Here is a 17,639-nt window from a genome sequence, read left to right as displayed (position 1 = left end):
CACCCCCTCCCTTCCCCCCTCAGCAGCCAAACAAAATAACAATGGGAAGGTAACCAGATAGCAGCTCCCTAACACAAGATATCAGCTGCCTGGTAGATCTAAGAACAGCACTCAATAGTAAAAACCCATGTCTCACTGAGACACATTCAGTTACATTGAGAAGGAAAAACAGCAGCCGGCCAGAAAGCATTTCTCTCCTAAAGTGCAGGCACAAGTCACATGACCAGGGGCAGCTGGGAAATTGACAAAATGTCTAGCCCCATGTCAGATTTCAAAATTGAATATAAAAAAATCTGTTTGCTCTTTTGAGAAATGGATTTCAGTGCAGAATTCTGCTGGAGTAGCACTATTAACTGATTCGTTTTGAAAAAAAAAAACATGTTTTCTGATGACAGGATCCCTTTAACTTCTTGATCTATCAAGTAATGATTGATCATTCATATCAGCCAAACAGTTGATTAACTGCACAGGTTCTCACTTCCCTGGTGACTCTCATTATACCTGGCCAGTCGTATTGGATACTGGATAACTTGGCTTAGGGTATTTTGGACACTTTCCCAGCACAAAAGGGACATTTCACACTGACAATGGCTCTGCTCATGATCCATGCCAACAATAATTGCTCCAACATGGCGATATCGGTGTTTTGGTTTATGAAAGCTTGTGTTTGCCATTATTAGTTTATACTAGGATGGTTTATCTTATCCTAGCCTAGCCGAAAGGAAAATTCATAGTTTTATCTCTATAACATTATCCTATGTGAAAAATGACCCAAACACTTCATATATTATAAATTATATTTGCCAACTAATAAGGCACTTACACCTTAGTTTTTTGATTTACATGGATGTGCAGGCAAATCATTTGATTTTAGTACACACTTGCTTCCCTATGGGTTTACACACTGAGTTATAAGTTTCTATATATATTTTAGCTCATTTGTATTGTCAGATGGAACTGAAAAGTTGCTATAGCAGCAGCAATATAGTTGCCCTCAAAATGAAACAATGTAACAATTCTCCATGATTTTCAGAGATACGTTGTAACAACAAACAAAGAGTTGATATTAGCTTTATTACACAGGTACGGGACCTGTTATCCAGAATGCTCGGGACCTGGGGTTTTCCGGATAACAGATCTTTGCATAATTTGGATCTTCATATCTAAAGTCTACTAGAAAATCAAGTAAACATTAAATAAACCCAATAGGCGCGTTTTGCTTCCAATAAGGATTAATTATATCTTAGTTTGGATCAAGTACAAGCTACTGTTTTATTATTACAGAGAAAAGGGAAAACATTTTTAAAAATTTGGATTATTTGGATAAAATGGAGTCTATGGGAGATGGCCTTTCTACAATTCAGAGTTTTCTGGATAATGGGTTTCCAGATAACAGATCCCATACCTGTACTTACAGAAGCAACCATAAGCTAGGCTTTCTGGTAGAAAGTGATTGATTAGAATGGGCTAGACTTAAGTGTACATAGGAAATGATAATGTCAAATGAACTGTGCAAGGCAAATAAAACAATACTGGGCTGTGGCACACACAACATTTGAGGTGTTAAATAAAAATGGCAATACTGGCCCGAATAGCTCCCCTTTTTTATAAAATTGGAGGCACTGCCAAAACAAGTAGCAGCAGATGGCAAGCAACCAACTCAATTGGAAGAAATTTAGAGCCATAGCCCTAAAGAAAATAGCAAAAACTCCACAGACTGACGGCACTTCTGGATAGATTTATTGGGAAAAAACTGCTGTGAATCGCCTAACGGGTTTCGGGATTGTATCCCTTAATCAGAGGCTCTAAAGAAAATAATCTCAAGTGCAAGACAGTGGAGGAATGTTTCCAAGCATTTTGCCCCAGTGAGCTGTAAATCATACAAGCAGCAAACCCCTGGTAATTGTCCCATGTGCTATTGCCCTTAGCTAACATTTTACTCAACTTTTAGGGCTCTTACAGACGAGCGTTTGAAGCTGCGCTCCCCTGCTTCCCGTTTTTTATGCGTTCAGCCGCAGGGGAGAACAGAAGTAGACGCATTCAGTTTTTTTCAATGGGGCTGTACTTACACAGGCGCATGTAGGCGCCGAATGCAGGTTGAGACGCAACATGCTGCATTTTTCTTGCGTTCGGCGCCTACATGCGCCTGTGTGAGTACAGCCCCATTGAAAAAACTGAATGCATCTACTCCTGCGCTCCCCTGCAGCTGAACACATTACAAACGGAACACAAGGGAGCGCAGCTTCAAACGCTCGTCTGTAAGAGCCCTAACTCCACTTGTGTAAATTACCTCCTTCCCCCTTCCTTTGCAACTGGCTCTTGGCTTCAGTACATCTTGACCATGCCTGTGACCCACAGATAAAGCCTATGACTGTCCAGTTCCATATCAGTGTATACAGGTTATTCTGGTTTATGGTACAGGATATATGCCATCTTAGATAAGGAAAGTTGTGGCTTTAAAGGAGAAGGAAAGGCTAAAATTAAGTAAGCTTCATCAGAAAGGTCTATATAAATACACCAGTAAACCCTCAAAGTAATGCTGCTCTGAGTCCTCTGTCAAAAGAAGCACTACATTTCTTTCCTTCTATTGTGTACACATGGGCTTCTGTATCAGACTTCCTGTTTTTAGCATAAACCTCCAGGGCTAGGGCTTGAGCATGCTCAGTTTGCTCCTCTCTTCCTCATCTCCCCTCGCTGATGTAATCTGTGGCCAGAGTTATGAGTGAGCAGGGAGAGACTCAGGCAGGAAGGATGTCACACCAAGCTAATATGGCAGCTTCTATCCTAAACAGAGAGAGCTTCTAGAGCGGTTTACTTGGGTATGGTAAAGCATTCTACAGAATAAATATAGTGTTATAGCTTTGACTATTGTGGCTAATCTATTGGCAATAAACTGCTTTGGTAAATATCCTTCTCCTTTAAAGCTTATGAACATTGGAGACTGGCAAGGCTGAGTCAGGAAAATGGTCCAACTTTTCCAGAAACAGAAATATATTCATAAAACTTGTTTTTGGTGACTGTATTTATTATGGCTATTTCCCTTTAAATTGAGCCCATCTCATTTTCATCTTCCAAATAACTGCACTGTTGATAGGGTAACTGGGACCCTAGCAATAATTCATTAACATGTATTTATAAAGTGCTAACATATTCTGCAATGCTGTATTCTGTATAGAGGTAGGTAGCGACTGAAAGGCCATATTGGAAAGGTACAGCACAAAGACTAAAAGAGGCAGTATACACCTTTTTTTAGCACGAGCAGAATAAAAAGAACTTATGCTGAAAATACATTCTGCATATCCTTTTAATTACAACAAATGTTTGTCATATTTTTTTTTATTATAAGGCAGTAACATAGAATTATTTAGCTTTGGAACTATCTTGCTATTAATTAGCTGAATGAGCTTAGCTCTGTAAAAACAACATCCTCTCAATCTTTGTTGTGATTGTTTTGTTAGCAAGAGTCCATTATGCAGGTGAATTATCTGCACTGAGAATCTAATGATCTACCTTGTAAGGACCAAACATGGAATAGCTTCAGTTTTCCTGTTGAGCTAAAAAAAACAAACAAACCAAAATCTTTTATTAAAACAATAGAAAAATGTATGTTCAGCACAAGTCCAACCCTAAGGGCCACCCTAAGCACAAGCCCTCGGTTGCCTATATATAAATAAGACCCTGGGTACCTGAGTATACTGCCCCTTTAATTCAAAAGCCACTAAAAATAAATAGGAAATACCATCTAAAAGTTTTTTGTTTTTGTTTACTAACAATTCATGCTGACATTTTCCTTTAACTAGCAAATGAAAATGCATTCTGTAAGGCTGTGAAAGAGCCTGAAGACATATTACAAATGTCTTATGCAACTTTTAAAGGAGAAGGAAAGTTCTTTTTACTTGGGGGTGCCAAAAGTTAGGCCCAATTGATCTCATTTACTTACCTCATTCACTTTGCTGACTCTAGGCCGGTCGCTCCTATCAGCAGAAAACTGCACTGGCCTGGGATTCTTCCAGCGAGCACCACAGAGCGAATGGCTTCCCGATTCATCTTTCTTCTAATTTCCCAGGGCAGACACAAGCGCAGTAGAACAAAATAGCCAGCTATATTTGTTAAAGTTGGGCTTTTCGCTCCGTAGTGCTCGCTGGAAGAACCCAGGTCGTTGCAATTTTGTCCTGATAGTAGCACTGGCCCGGGGCTTCAGGTAAGTAAATACAATCACTTGGGGATGCCTAACTTTTGGCGCCCTATAGAAAAATGGAGCAGGCACTTCTAAGGACCAATCTTCCAGGCAGACTTTTTCAATTAAAAAGTATTTTATTTATTCCAGTGCACTAGGATACCACCTAGCGTGTTTCGTATCAATAGGATACTTAATCATAAGCCTATCCTATCGATACGAAACGCGTTAGGTGGTATCCTAGTGCACTGGAATAAATAAAATATTTTTTAATTGAAAATGTCTGCCTGTAAGATTGGTCCTTAGAAGTGCCTGCTCCATTTTTCTATACGGTTATCCATTCCCTCAGCTGAAGGTTCAGGGCGGACCGTCTTCTCTAAACTGGTGAGTTTTTCACTTTGAGACCTGAAAGATTTACTGCATTTACCTTTCTATTTAGGCCCTTGCCTATCCATCTCCCAGTCTCTCATTCAAACTACTGCCTGGTTGGTAGGGTAAACTGGACCCTAGCAACCACACAGCTGCTAAAGTCCTATACAAAGGACTGCTAAACAAAAAGCTTAACCACTGAAAAGGACAAACACGAAGTCCAAGTAGCATTTTATTCGATTTCTACATAGAGCTAAAAGTTCATTTAAATGCGAACTCCCCCTTTTATGCACTTGACATGAGGAGGATTTTTGTGCAAAGTTCTGTGAGTGAATGAAGGCCTCTCTATGGCTCTGTACCCATGGCCACTGAAATACACAAATCAAACGCACTAAACAAAAAACGACCCTGTGAGGTATAAACTAACTCCATGACCTTCAACATGCAGCTCACTTCTTCTCCCATCAGCCTCCCTGTTAAAGACACAGTACAACAGCTGCGACCAGGACCGGACTGGCAATCTGTGGGTTCTGGCAAATGCCAGAGGGGCTGCTAAAAAGTGGGCTGGTGGGGGTTGTTTGGGCCTCTGTGTGGGCTGATTGGGGCCCTGTGTAAATAAAATGGCTGGGACTGGGCCTATTTCAATTCTCAGTCCGGACCTGGCTGCGACTCTTTTCCCCAGTCATGGCAACACAGACAGCCCCTATTCTGTCTACAAGTGAAATCAGTGGGAGGGTAAAACACTAACAAGCCATATCACACGTGACCCGCTCTCTCACTCACTCACCCTGCAGCGCCCGCCCCCATCCTTCCACCACGCTGGTTGGCGGTGATTTTAGCCTATTGGCCAATAGGGGCGCTGTCGGAGCAATTGACACCGGTGTCATCATTGCGCATGCGTATTTGTTTTCCCTTTCCTCGATGTGATCCTGCCTGTCCGGGCAGCCCCGGCGACATGAGGCGGATACAGCGTCAGTAATGCGGGAGGCGATCTCCGGCCGGCCTTGGGCGCCGAGCCCCCCGAAGTTGGTCTCTTGGAGGATTGTAAAGGAGTAATCGGTGCATGTCTTTCTCTTCTTTCCCGTTTCCTTTGGCCGGGCCCCCCGTAGATGGTGTCTGGAGAGCCGGTGGTCGTGGCAGTGGAGGAGGAGCGCCCCACTAGTATGAAGGAGATGATCGGAGGCTGCTGTGTGTGCTCAGACGAAAGAGGCTGGGCCGAAAACCCACTGGTTTACTGTGACGGGCATGGCTGCAATGTGGCGGTGCATCAAGGTAACCCTGGGAGGAAGGGGGCGGGGCAGCGGGGAGGGGGCGGGGACGGGGAGACCATTGGGAAGGGAGAGCTGTCATGTGAGGTCAGGTGCACTGACACAGCAGCATTGATCATACTGACCACTAACATGCCGGGGGAGGGGCATGGCTGCTGTTGATAAACACACGGGGGGAACAAGTATAGACACACGGGGTATCTGTGCTGCCTGCCCGGCTGCCTGTAGTGAGGGGTCATAGCTGCCAAGGTGGGGAATAAAGTAAACAGATGTTACTGATGAGGTGGATGAAGTGAGGGGACTTTGGGGTACGGGGAATAAACCGAGGGGGCGTGGCTGAGGTTAGTGGGGGGCGTGGTTGAGGTGAGGGGCATGGCTGCCTGAGGTGAGGGGGCGTGGTTGAGGTGAATAAAGTAGGGGGATAGGAAAGATAAATGGTGGGCGACATTGGTGCCTGAGGGAAGATAAAGTAAGGGGATATTAGTTGCAATTGGTAGTTGATTTTAATGGGAATGTTGATACTTGGGGGTATATTTATCAAAGAGTGAAGTTAGAGATCGCCACATTCCTCTAGAGTGAAATTCCACCACTCCCCATTCATTTCTATGAGTATTTATCAATGGGTGAAAGTTCAAATACGCCTTTCAAAGTCCCATAGAAATGAATGGAGAGTGGTGGAATTTCACTCTAGAGGACTGTGGCGATCTCTAACTTCACTCTTTGATAAATATACCTCTTGGTTGGGAGATGATGGGAGGAGGCATTGGTGCTTGGGGGGAGGTGAGGGGATGTTGGTGCACGTGGTGGTGTCTGGGGGAGATAACTTTGGTGGAAACATTGATGCCTGAGGGGAGATAAAGTGAGGGGACATGGTGCGATTGGGGAGATGACTCGAGGGGAAATTGGTGCCTGGGGTTACAGTTGACTTGAGCGCACATTGGTGCCAAGGGGGAGATGATATCGGTTGGCTTTGGTGGGGGTAGTGGTGTCTAGGGGAGATGACTTGGTGCATACATTGGTGCTTCAGGGGAGATTAGTTTGGTAGGGAAGGTGGTGCCTGGGAGGAAATGACTATGGTGGGGATGTTGGTGTCTGGAGGGAGATAACTTTGGTGAGGGCATTGGTGCTTGGGGGAGATGATGTTGGTGGGGTGGATGAAGCCAGTGGGTATTGGTGATGTTCCGCATGCAGGTAGGGTGAATTTATAAAGCTCCAATGTATTCTGACATGCAGTAAGGGTTCTTTGACCCTGAGAGGTATGCACTGTGGGGGGATTTGGGCAGCAGCCAAAGAAGGGACATTGGTTCTGATAATCATGCAGTGGAGGGTGTGTGTGTTAGTGCTAAGGAGCAAGAAGTTGTATAACTGGGTCTGGAGAGCATGCACTTGTGGTCATTGGTGCCAGGGAGAAGAAATACTGATAAATATGCAGTGAAGGACATAGGTGCTTGTAATTGTGCCATGGGGGGGGGGGGCATCATGGATGTCACTGAAAAATGAATGGATGTTGTGACTTGTAAACTTGCAGCAGGAGATACTGCAGCTGGTACATGGGCAGTGTCGCTGTTATTATGCAGCTGTTAAGTGTTGTGACTGCTAAACAGACAACTTGGGTGGCATATTTGATACTTTCATCCCAAAATATCATCCTTCAAGTATTTCTTTTTACACGCACTTATAATTAGCGATGGGTGGTTTTCTGTTCCTAAATATGCACCATCTGCATGAAATTACAGATTGTGAAACGACTATTTACTCTGATAACTTGTCTTAGTCACTCTGGTAATTAATCCTCTCAAGGGCTCAGTCCTGCAGTGATGTAAACAATTGCTTTTAGATGGGGTTTTTGTCCACTGGGGCCTGAATTCTGAATCTTAGCCATAAAGCATAATAAAACTGCTATTTTGCGAGAGAGAGAGGAAGACTATTGCAAACCCTTATGGAAGCACAAACATTTCTATAATTCTTTTCTTGTAATTTTTTTTAAACAATATTGTTTGCTGAACTTTGTTTTCAGGCACATATATAGACTCATGTCTGATTAGTTCAGCAAGTAGTTTAGTAAGCATGCTCCATGTTCCAATGAAGGCGTTTTAAACCAAAGAATCCTGTGGCTGGTGCTGTCTGTGAGTATACTACCTGCACTCATGTCTGATGCAAAGAAGTTAGTACCCAGGAAGGCAATGTCAGCTATTTATCAGTCAGCCAGGTAAAAGGAGGCATTGCTGCTGGCCCCTGGGATGCATTAGGGAATTGGTAACATAAAGTGACGTGGTATGTATGTGCTGGTAGCAGTTTGCAAGGAAAACTACTAGTACTGCACATAAGTAGTGCCATCTACCTTTCTTCATGTAGTGTGCCAGTTACTGATAAAAGCATGCATATAAGAGCTGATTGTAATATAGAAATATGTTTATGATGGTGTGTCTGGAACAGTGCTCCTTAAGGGTCAGTCCACACAAGCAGATTCGGAGCGATTCAGGCCGGTAAAAATGATGGTTGATCCCAATGTTATTAATATGGAAAAAAGATAAATATGTAGGAAGGCCGGTATTTGTTTCCAGAAAAGTTGGCAACCGTAGTTGTGTATTGACAATCAGTCTTGCTACATTTTGCGTTTAAATTGCTTTTCTGCTTACTTTTTTTTCACATAAGTTTAATTGAATTCTTGTGAATTGTGGGGAACGAGAAAAAACAGAAATAAATGTTTGTAAAAGAAAACTAGAGGCTGAAAACACACACATTATCATGTGCATGTGGTTTCATTGATGCATTTAAATCCTGTGTGACCTCTCCCAATAACAACCCAATACAACAGTGGCGGAACTACCGGGGGAGCAGGGGGGGCGAGCGGGCCACCCCCTCAGGGCCCCCCGGCAGCTCACGCGCCACTGACAAATGCGGCCGTACGGAGGGGGGCGGGGCCTGGCTGCGCGTCACGCCCCAGGCCCCGCCCCCCTCTAGTGACGCTACTGCAATACAAGGTTGCTATGGTGAAGCGTAAATGAAGCAGAAAGCTAGAAAGCTTTGCACATGGTTCATATCTGTTGCTTTTGAATCTGAGCTGAATGCTGAGGATCAATTGCAAACTCACTGAACAGTTGTGTCCCACTTGGCCCCCCCTTCAAGTCGCTGACTAACTCAGAGTTCGAGAACTGCAAAGCAGGAAGTATTGTTCTGGCTATTATGTTGGACATCCAGTCACTCCAGCCTTTATACATTACATTTTTGGCTAACTAACTATATTAGAAACATTTTTTATTTTGCACAGCCTATCTATTTACACAGTTTTTATTTTCACACTGAACTGTTCCTTTAAGAAACCACATAAAATGGAAAATTAATGTAAATTGAAAAAGTGATTAGAGGACCACTGTGAGAAAGTTCACACCAATTAATTTTTTTGGGTTTAGATCCCTCCTTAATCGGAGGACTGCAGCTTTGGAAAGGCTTTTCAGTGAGAATGCTTTAGATATGAATTAGCTGACTCCATGTAGTTATGCATCTATGTTTGCTTTTTTTCCTAGACTGAAAATGAGCCAGGGCTTTCATTTAATTAATGATCAGTCTGCAACTGTCATATAGGGGTCAGTTGTATTAGTGCACTTCATTAGAAAACAATGTCAGCGTTAATATCACTTCAAAGCTACTTGTCGCGTTTCAAATCCATTACAGCATGCATGAGTTTGAGAGTTCCCAGGTGCAAGTTTTCTAGTAACTGACAAACACTGCTTAGCTGCACTTCCTCCAACACTAGCATATGATAAAAGCCAGCTTCATTTCCAGGGGCTTGTCATTAGTAAAGATTTGGAGTAAAGCACATGTCTCTGCAGTCTAAAGCAAAATGACCACTACTGTTTGGCATTGAGCTTATAAATTAAAGGGCTCTGTCATCCAAATAATTTTTTAGTATTCTCTTTGAAAACCGCATGTTGTTTAGTATAGCGGATTGATTAAGTTTAACGTTTTTCGGCACTCATCGGCTTCATGTTGTCAACAGATCCTGTCTGAAACCCGTATTTACATCACTCTGACATTATGCGGAAGATTTATTAAGGGTCTAATTGAAAATTTAAATTTCATTTTTCAAATTATTTTTATGGTCAAAACTGTTAAATTTATACTATGGCCCTTTAAGAATTCAAATTTGACTATTCGCCGCCTAAAACTTGCTGAATTACTGTATAAGTCAAAGGGAGAGGTCCAGGGATCAATTTGTATAATTCGATTTTTTTAATAAAAAGGATCAGTGGCAAACTCACTGAACAATTATGTCCCATGTGGCCCCCCTTTAAAGGAACAGTTCAGTGTGAAAATAAAAACTGTGTAAATAGGCTGTGCAAAATAAAACATGTTTCTAATATAGTTAGTTAGCCAAATATGTAATATATAAAGGCTGGAGTGAACAATATAGTGAATGGAGTGAATAATAAAACATCCAGAATCCAACTTCCTGCTTTTCAGCTCTCTAACTCTGAGCAAGTCAGCAACTTGAAGAAGGGGGGCCACATGGGACATTTCTGTTCAGTGAGTTTGCAATTGATCCTCAGCATTCAGCTCAGATTCAAAAGCAACAGAAATGACCCATGTGGCCCCCCTCAAGTCTCTGATTGGTTACTGCCTGGTAGCCAGGGTAACCAGTCAGTGTAAACCAAGAGAGCTGAAAAGCAGGAAGTAGTGTTGAGACTGATATGTTATACATCAAATCACTCCAGCCTTTATACATTACATTTTTGGCTAACTAACTATATTAGAAACATTTTTTATTTTGCACAGCCTATCTATTTACCCAGTTTTTATTTTTACACTGTACAATTCCTTTAATGTCGCTGATTGGCTCAGAGTTAGAGATACGAAAAGCAGGAAGTAGTGTTCTGTTCTGTTAGACATCCAGTCACTTCAGTCTTTATAGATTAAATTTTTGAGTAACTAACTATGTTAGAAACATTTTTTATTTTGCACAGTCTATTGATCCAGTTTTGATTTATACACTGAACTGTTCCTTTAATATTCCTGGAAGATCTTCCTCTCGGTCATGTCTGTTTGTCAATTTGTAGTAGTAAACAATGCCTCTGTGCTATATAAATATGCATGAATCAAGTGTGCACATGCTACTGAAAATAGCCCTTTGGGAATAGCCACAGTCTACATTTTGTTTCCTTTAGCCTAAAATCATTCATTTATATGTCAAATCGCTCATTCCATGTTAAGGGGCTTGTTTTCTGGTAGTTCCATATGGCACAAATGTGGGTTCTGGCAAATGCCAGAAGGGCTGCTGTAATATGCCATAGACGCTCACTATTTATTTGGCTGGAGGGGGCTGTTTGTATCTCTTTGTACTTGAAATGTCAGAATCTATTTGGAATCCCAGTCCAGACCTGGCACAAATGTATGCAAGTCATGTGTACTGATTAGGAATGTATTTACTAATTTTGTCACCCTACTTTATTGAAATACAGGGGTATGCTAATCATGAGAGTGGGCATTGCAGTTCTAGCATTGTGATAGCCAAGATTTTTTTTTTATTATTAGATTATATGAAAACTAATATAGGTTCAGTTGGGTACCTCCAAAAATGTGTTTAAAGGTATACTGTCATGGGATTTTTTTTTTCCAAAACGCATCCATTAATAGTGCTGTTCCAGCAGAATTCTGCACTGACATCTATTTTTCAAAAGAGCCGATGTTTTTATATTTAATTTTGAAATCTGACATGGGGGCTAGACATATTGTCAGTTTTCCCAGCTGCCCCCATTAGTGTGACTTGTGCTCTGATAAACTTCAGTCTCTCTTTACTGCTGTACTGCCAGTTGGAGTGATATCACCCCCTCCCTTTTCCCCCCAGCCTAACAACAGAACAATGGGAAGGTAATCAGATAGCAGCTCCCTAACACAAGATAACAACTGCTTGGTAGATCTAAGAACAGCAGTCAATAGCAAAATCCAGGTCCCACTGCGACACATTGTTGAGTAGGACAAACAGCCTGCCAGAAAGCAGTTCCATCCTAAAGTGCTGACTCTTTCTGAAAGCACATGACCAGGCAAAATGACCTAAGATGGCTGCCTACAAACCAATTTTACAACTAAAAAAATACACTTGCTGGTTCAGGAATTCAATTTTATATTGTAGAGTGAATTATTTGTAGTGTAATTTAAAATAAAAATGACATCATAAAAATCAAAACAGAATCCCTTTAAAGAGGGAGCCTTTGCTAACAAACTAACTTCATATTCAGGTATTCTAGGAATTTAATTTTGGCCACTGAAGACTTTTCCTATTCCTTCAGATTCCATTTGTCTTACCTACAATTTGCTGTGCCAAGGATACAATTCCCAAATTGTTGTCTTTGGTCACCACAGGAACCAGCAGACAAAGCAGGGATGAAGTAGCCACTAGCACAGCATATCTCTATACACAATGGTCTTTCATGTATGTGTAATGGGGAGTACAAAGGGTCATTTTTTTGTAACTGGACTGTGGAGTTAAGTGCATCATTATCTAAGACCATGAGGATGTCAATCTTGGAGAATAATACATACATTTTTAGCCTAATGACTTTCTCCCTGCCAGTCTAATCATTCTCAATCCTCTCTGTGCCAAAGTACCACAGTTGTGCTTGTTATTAGACTTACTGCATTTGTTATAATCTAAAATGTGCATGTGTGATTAACCGATTATTTGTAAAACCTTCCTTGGTATTCGTGTACGGGGGACATTGGATAATGCTGCTAGTCTTATCCTTAGCCTTTTATCGTGTACTTTCTGCCACAAGCCTCTTTATCCTGGCACCATTTCAGTGCTAACTTTGGTGAGGTTTTCTTATCAACATCAGGACATTTACAGGGTTATTTTTTTCTGGCCGGAATTTTAAAGGGAAAAACACTATTTTTTCATAGAAAAAAACCTTGAATTTTTTTGTGATTTATTAAATCCTTGAGGCTGGTAAAAGTCCAAATAAAAAAGTACTCCATCTCAAACCTGCCAAGGTCACGTAGAAGTCAATGGCAGATGTCCCATTTACAACTGGAAGATGTCATAATTCGCGCTGGGTTTCATATAATAATCCAATTAATTAGCGTTTTTTGGCCGATAATCCGGAAAAATCTGAGCTTTCGTTCGTCGGATCTGAAAATTTTTAACCATTTGTATTTTTTCACGATTTTATCGAGTTTTTTTTCATGCACCAGATTTTTTCAGTTTCAAGAGTTTTGTGTTTTACATAAACAAGCAAGATTTTAACAGAAGTCCAATGCTGGACTATGAAACAAGTCTATAAAGTTTAAGGTGACTTATAGTATAGAAGGACAACAAATTACAAATAATTGTTGGTTTCATCACCTAGACTGTTATTAGTCAGATTTTTTTCATGTAAATTTATTGATAAATACAGTAAAAATTTGGATGGGAGTTTGGTCGAAGTGTTTAAAAGAAAATGTTGAGAATTTTTCTGATTTTTAATAAATATCCCCCTAAGAGTCTGTCTTCTCTCGCATTTTAGTTGCTGTTGTCATATATTTCATTGAAATCTAACCTTGTGTGTTTGCACTAGGGATGCACCGAATCCAGGATTCTGCCTTTTTCAGCAGGATTCCGATTCGGCCAGAATCTTTCTACCCAGCCGAACCAAATCCGGATCCTAACTTGCATATGCAAATTTGTGGTGGAGAGGGAAATCGCATTACTTTTTGTCACAAAACAAGAAAGAAAAAAATGTTTTCCCCTTCCCACCCCATATGCAAATTAGGATTCAGATTAGGTTCAGTATTCGGCCGAATCTTTCGCATAGGATTCGGGGGTTCGCCAAATCCAAAATAGTGGATTCGGTGCATCCCTAGTTGGCACAGCCTTCAGATATTTTCTACGTTGTGCTGGCAATGTCTGATAACTGTATATGCACATATGCTGCCAAAATAACAACTAAGCATTTAAAGAGGTTTTCATTGTAGGTTTACACAAAACAACTGTACAGTAACTAAATAAAAGGGTACTAAATTTTTCCAATCTTAGGAATTATCCATAAATCAGATTACAAACCTAACAATGTTTCACACCATTTTTGTCTGTTTTTTTTTTTTAAAAAAAAATTTCACCTGATTTACTTGGGTGTTTTCTTAACATTTTGGTATATCAAGGTCATTATATAATTGTATTTGTCTTTCTTTCTTGCAGCTTGCTATGGCATAGTGCAAGTGCCAACCGGACCTTGGTTTTGCAGGAAATGCGAATCTCAGGAAAGAGCTGCCAGAGTGGTAAGTTATTTCATTTTTACCATTTTTAAAAACTGCTGTAACACCTAGTATGTAGGTTATAGTTTATATACCTTTTAGATTGAGTTAATTTTCTCTTACAGAGACAGTAACGTTTAAGGACAAAGTATATTGCCCGGAGAGAACATTGCCCTTTCTTCATATTTATACATATGGGTAGGAACTAAAACACTGTTTGCTTCTATGAGCTAATTTCCATAGACAAACCTAAGAACAATGTTTAATTTATACAGATATTGTGTTGTTATTCCTTTGCAGAGGTGTGCAGTATGGCAGCAATTGTGCATATGAAAATGACCCTTTGTCCATTCAGATATATAGAGCCCAATATATACAGTATTTCATACCGTGTTTCATTAGTTGTCTGCCTGGCTGTCTCTTAAAGCCATGCATCCTGCACCTTTCAGATACCAGCCCTTACAATGTAGTTTGTGCTGCAAATCAGCTCACCCTGCTCTCAGCTGCATAACCTGTTGTTAAAGGAGTAGGAAAGGCTAAAACTAAGTAAGCTTTATCAGAAATGTCTATATAAATACATCAGTAAACCCTCAAAGTAATGCTGACCTGAGTCCTCTGTCAAAAGAAACACAACTTTTATTTCCTTCTATTGTGTATACATGGGCTTAAACCTCCAGGGCAGGGCTTGAGCATGCTCAGTTCGCTCTTCTCCCCCTCCCTCCTCCCTTCCCTGTTGTAATCTGAGCTCAGAGCTATGAGGGAGCAGGGAGAGACTCGGGCAGGAAGTAATGTCACACCAAGCTAATAACTGCTATCCTAAACATCAGAGAGAGCTTCTAGAGCTGCTTACTCAGGTATGGTATAGTATTCTGCAGAATAAATATAGTGTTATTGCTTGCACTATTGTGGCTAATTTATTGGTATTAAACTGCTTCAGTGGCTTTCCTCTCCTTTAAGCTTTTTGCTGTCTAAGGGGGTCTTTAAATTCCTTTTTCTTCCAAAACATGCCAGATTCCATAGATTGAAAAAAAAACATGGTAATTTCCCAAAATCCCTTGGACACAAGATGTAATTCAACCCCCACTGTTACTTTGTTCCATTGTGAAGTGATGGATTCTGGGACTGGAAGTCCCCCTTCTTTGCAAACAATCTGTGAACTAGCCACTTTGGAAATCTAAAGACTTCCAGTACCAGAATCCAACACTTTACAAAGGAAAAAGTTAAGGGCTGGTTTGCATTACAAATGTGTAAATTAGGGGGGATGGGGAACCGGTGCCTGTGTGCAGAGATAGCTGGTCATGGTTTCCTTTCAGTTTGTGGAATCAGGTATGTTTGTGTAGAAAAAAAGTAATCTCTATTGATTTATGGGAATTCAGAGTGTTTATGCACTTATTCTACTTAAAGTGATACTGACACTAAAAAAAAACTACTTTTTTAAAATATGAATGTACATTTAAATTTACCTATAGGTCACGCTGATTGTTTTCTGCTGAGAGGTCTGTATTTGTAAGTAATTGTTAGTTGAAGTTCCTAAACCTGACTATTTTGCCAACCTGACTGTACCATCTCAGCCTGTCAGTTAAAGTTTCTAATACTAACGGACTCCTGCTGCACAAATATGGCAGCTTCCTCATAGGCGAGCACAGGGAGTCCGTTAGGTAGTGTAAAGCATTGGGCAAATACTTTATGGCAAAATTATAAGAAGCATGCAAAGTCATGCAAATTCAATTTCTCGTGTGAGTATTTCTTTAAACCCAACTGAATGATCTCAGTGTCGAAAAGGGGAGTATATTTTCTCTTTAATAAGGTAGTTTTTAAATTGCAGAACCAGGCCCAGATCCAAAATTCGGAAGCTTCTTCCTGGCGTGAAAAACATTGCGCGAGTGCACGCATGCACACACGCGTCACAGCGCGCACACACGCGGTGCGGCGCTTTGGCACGCAGGCTCAACAAAGGAGGTCGGAGGGGGGCCCTGGGATAGCTGCCCCAGTGGGCTCTGGGCCCCCCAGCCTGACCCTGTGCGGAACTATAGATGTTAACATAGCAAATCAGTAAAGCCTTAGTTATTTTTAGCAGTGCAGCTTCCTTGCATTGTTTCTAGAACAACAACATGTATTTATGGGAAGTCATTCGTGTTTCAGGGGGTTTCGTTCTGCATGGGCTTTGGGCTGATCTGATAAAAGTACCATGTAATTGATTGTGTGTCCTAATGAGGTGCTAATTATATTTTTTTTATGAATGCATAATTGACGTTGGTTCATATTTCCTTGGCACCAGAAAGGAACTACCTAATCATTTTTTGTTTGCAATCAGTGTAAAGGTAATGTTACATTGAATGAGTTTGATTTCTTTACTGATCAGACAAGAAGTCAGCACCTTCATCAAATACTTTATGTACTGGGTGCACATCCCACTGTGTTCTCTTTCACATGTCACCAAACACACCGACCGCCACAGCAACGTTTCAGGTCTACATTGACCCTTTGTTTTGTTTCTTTGCACAGACGAAACATGTTAATTTTCTCAATACTTACAGTATTTGTAATAGTATATAAAATATATATTATTATTATTTTTTTTTTTTTAGAGATGTGAATTGTGTCCTCATAAGGATGGCGCTTTAAAAAGAACAGACAATGGGGGTGAGTCCACCTGCTTTCTGTAATGAAGTGTTTGTTTCCTTGTAACATGTAAGATGATATCTACACCGTGCTTGCCTCAGCTCCTCCATGTCTCTGCACTGACAAGCACGGCGTCTGCCTGTGTGACACACGTAGTGGATTTCTACAAGAAAGCACAAAACTATGTATTTTCTGCATCAGTGCAGAGACACAGTGGAGCCTCGTGTGACATTAGCCTTAGACTGCTAATCGTGTGTGTGTGTGTGTGTGTGTGTGTGTGTGTCAGGTCATCAGCCAAACCTACAGAGGCTGTATCTCCTATACCTTTCCCTTGTTAAACAGATAATTGCAATTTTACTGTCTGTTTTTGAATGTAGCGTTGCATAGGTGAAAGTATGTATTGAAGGGTAGTCATACTGGGGCTATTTTATCAACACTGGGCAAATTTGCCCATGGGCAGTTACCTATAGCAACCAATCAGTGATTAGCTTTTTGAAGCCAGCTGCAAGTAGAACAATGAATGCAGCAAATTGATTGGTTGCCATGGGTTACTGCCCATGGGCAAATTTGCCCAGTGTTGGTAAATGACCCCCCACTGTGTGTTGAAACCTTAGTGAAGCTTTGAAATTGATTCTACTAGGTGGGAATGGGGTAATATAATTAAAAATCTTAAGTTTGCCCACATTTAGGGCTCTTACACGCGGGCGGTTTTTCCTGCAGGTGAAATGCAACATGCTGCGTCCCACCTGTGCTTGCCGCTTACATGCGTCTGTGTGAGTACAGCCATCGTCACAATAATTGTGTGTGTCTACTCCTGCACTCCCCTGCGGCTGAACTGAAGAAAGCGCAACACAGGATCGCAGGAAAAACCTCCCGTGTGTAAGAGCCCTACGTTGCAAACAACTGACAAGTACATGCTACCTGCTGGTTGCTATGGGTTGTTGGCACATTGCAAACTTAAAGGGTTTCTCTAATGT

The 17,639-nt window shown here is 41.2% G+C and overlaps 1 protein-coding gene across 12 annotated transcripts in view; it reads left to right on the top strand.

Annotated features, from left to right (window-relative positions):
• LOC108719864 (protein AF-10) overlaps positions 1-17,639 on the top strand; it is a 160,494-nt gene that overhangs the window by 39,676 nt on the left and 103,179 nt on the right. For 3 of the 12 annotated variants that reach the window (XM_018269105.2, XM_018269103.2, XM_018269104.2), the window contains exons 1-3: positions 5,451-5,818; positions 13,985-14,064; positions 16,629-16,683. In XM_018269105.2, coding sequence (XP_018124594.1) covers positions 5,656-5,818; positions 13,985-14,064; positions 16,629-16,683 — 298 coding nt within the window. In that variant the 5' untranslated portion in view covers positions 5,451-5,655. Of the gene's footprint in view, positions 1-5,450; positions 5,819-13,984; positions 14,065-14,840; positions 14,895-14,949; positions 15,367-16,628; positions 16,684-17,639 lie in introns of those variants that run through there. The other 9 variants (XR_005962166.1, XM_018269113.2, XM_018269112.2 and 6 more) reach the window with 7 other exon arrangements.

The sequence above is a fragment of the Xenopus laevis genome, chromosome 6S, assembly GCF_017654675.1.
Source record: "Xenopus laevis strain J_2021 chromosome 6S, Xenopus_laevis_v10.1, whole genome shotgun sequence".
NCBI classification, from domain to species: Eukaryota; Metazoa; Chordata; class Amphibia; order Anura; family Pipidae; genus Xenopus; species Xenopus laevis.
This window is presented reverse-complemented; position numbering and strand designations above follow the sequence as displayed.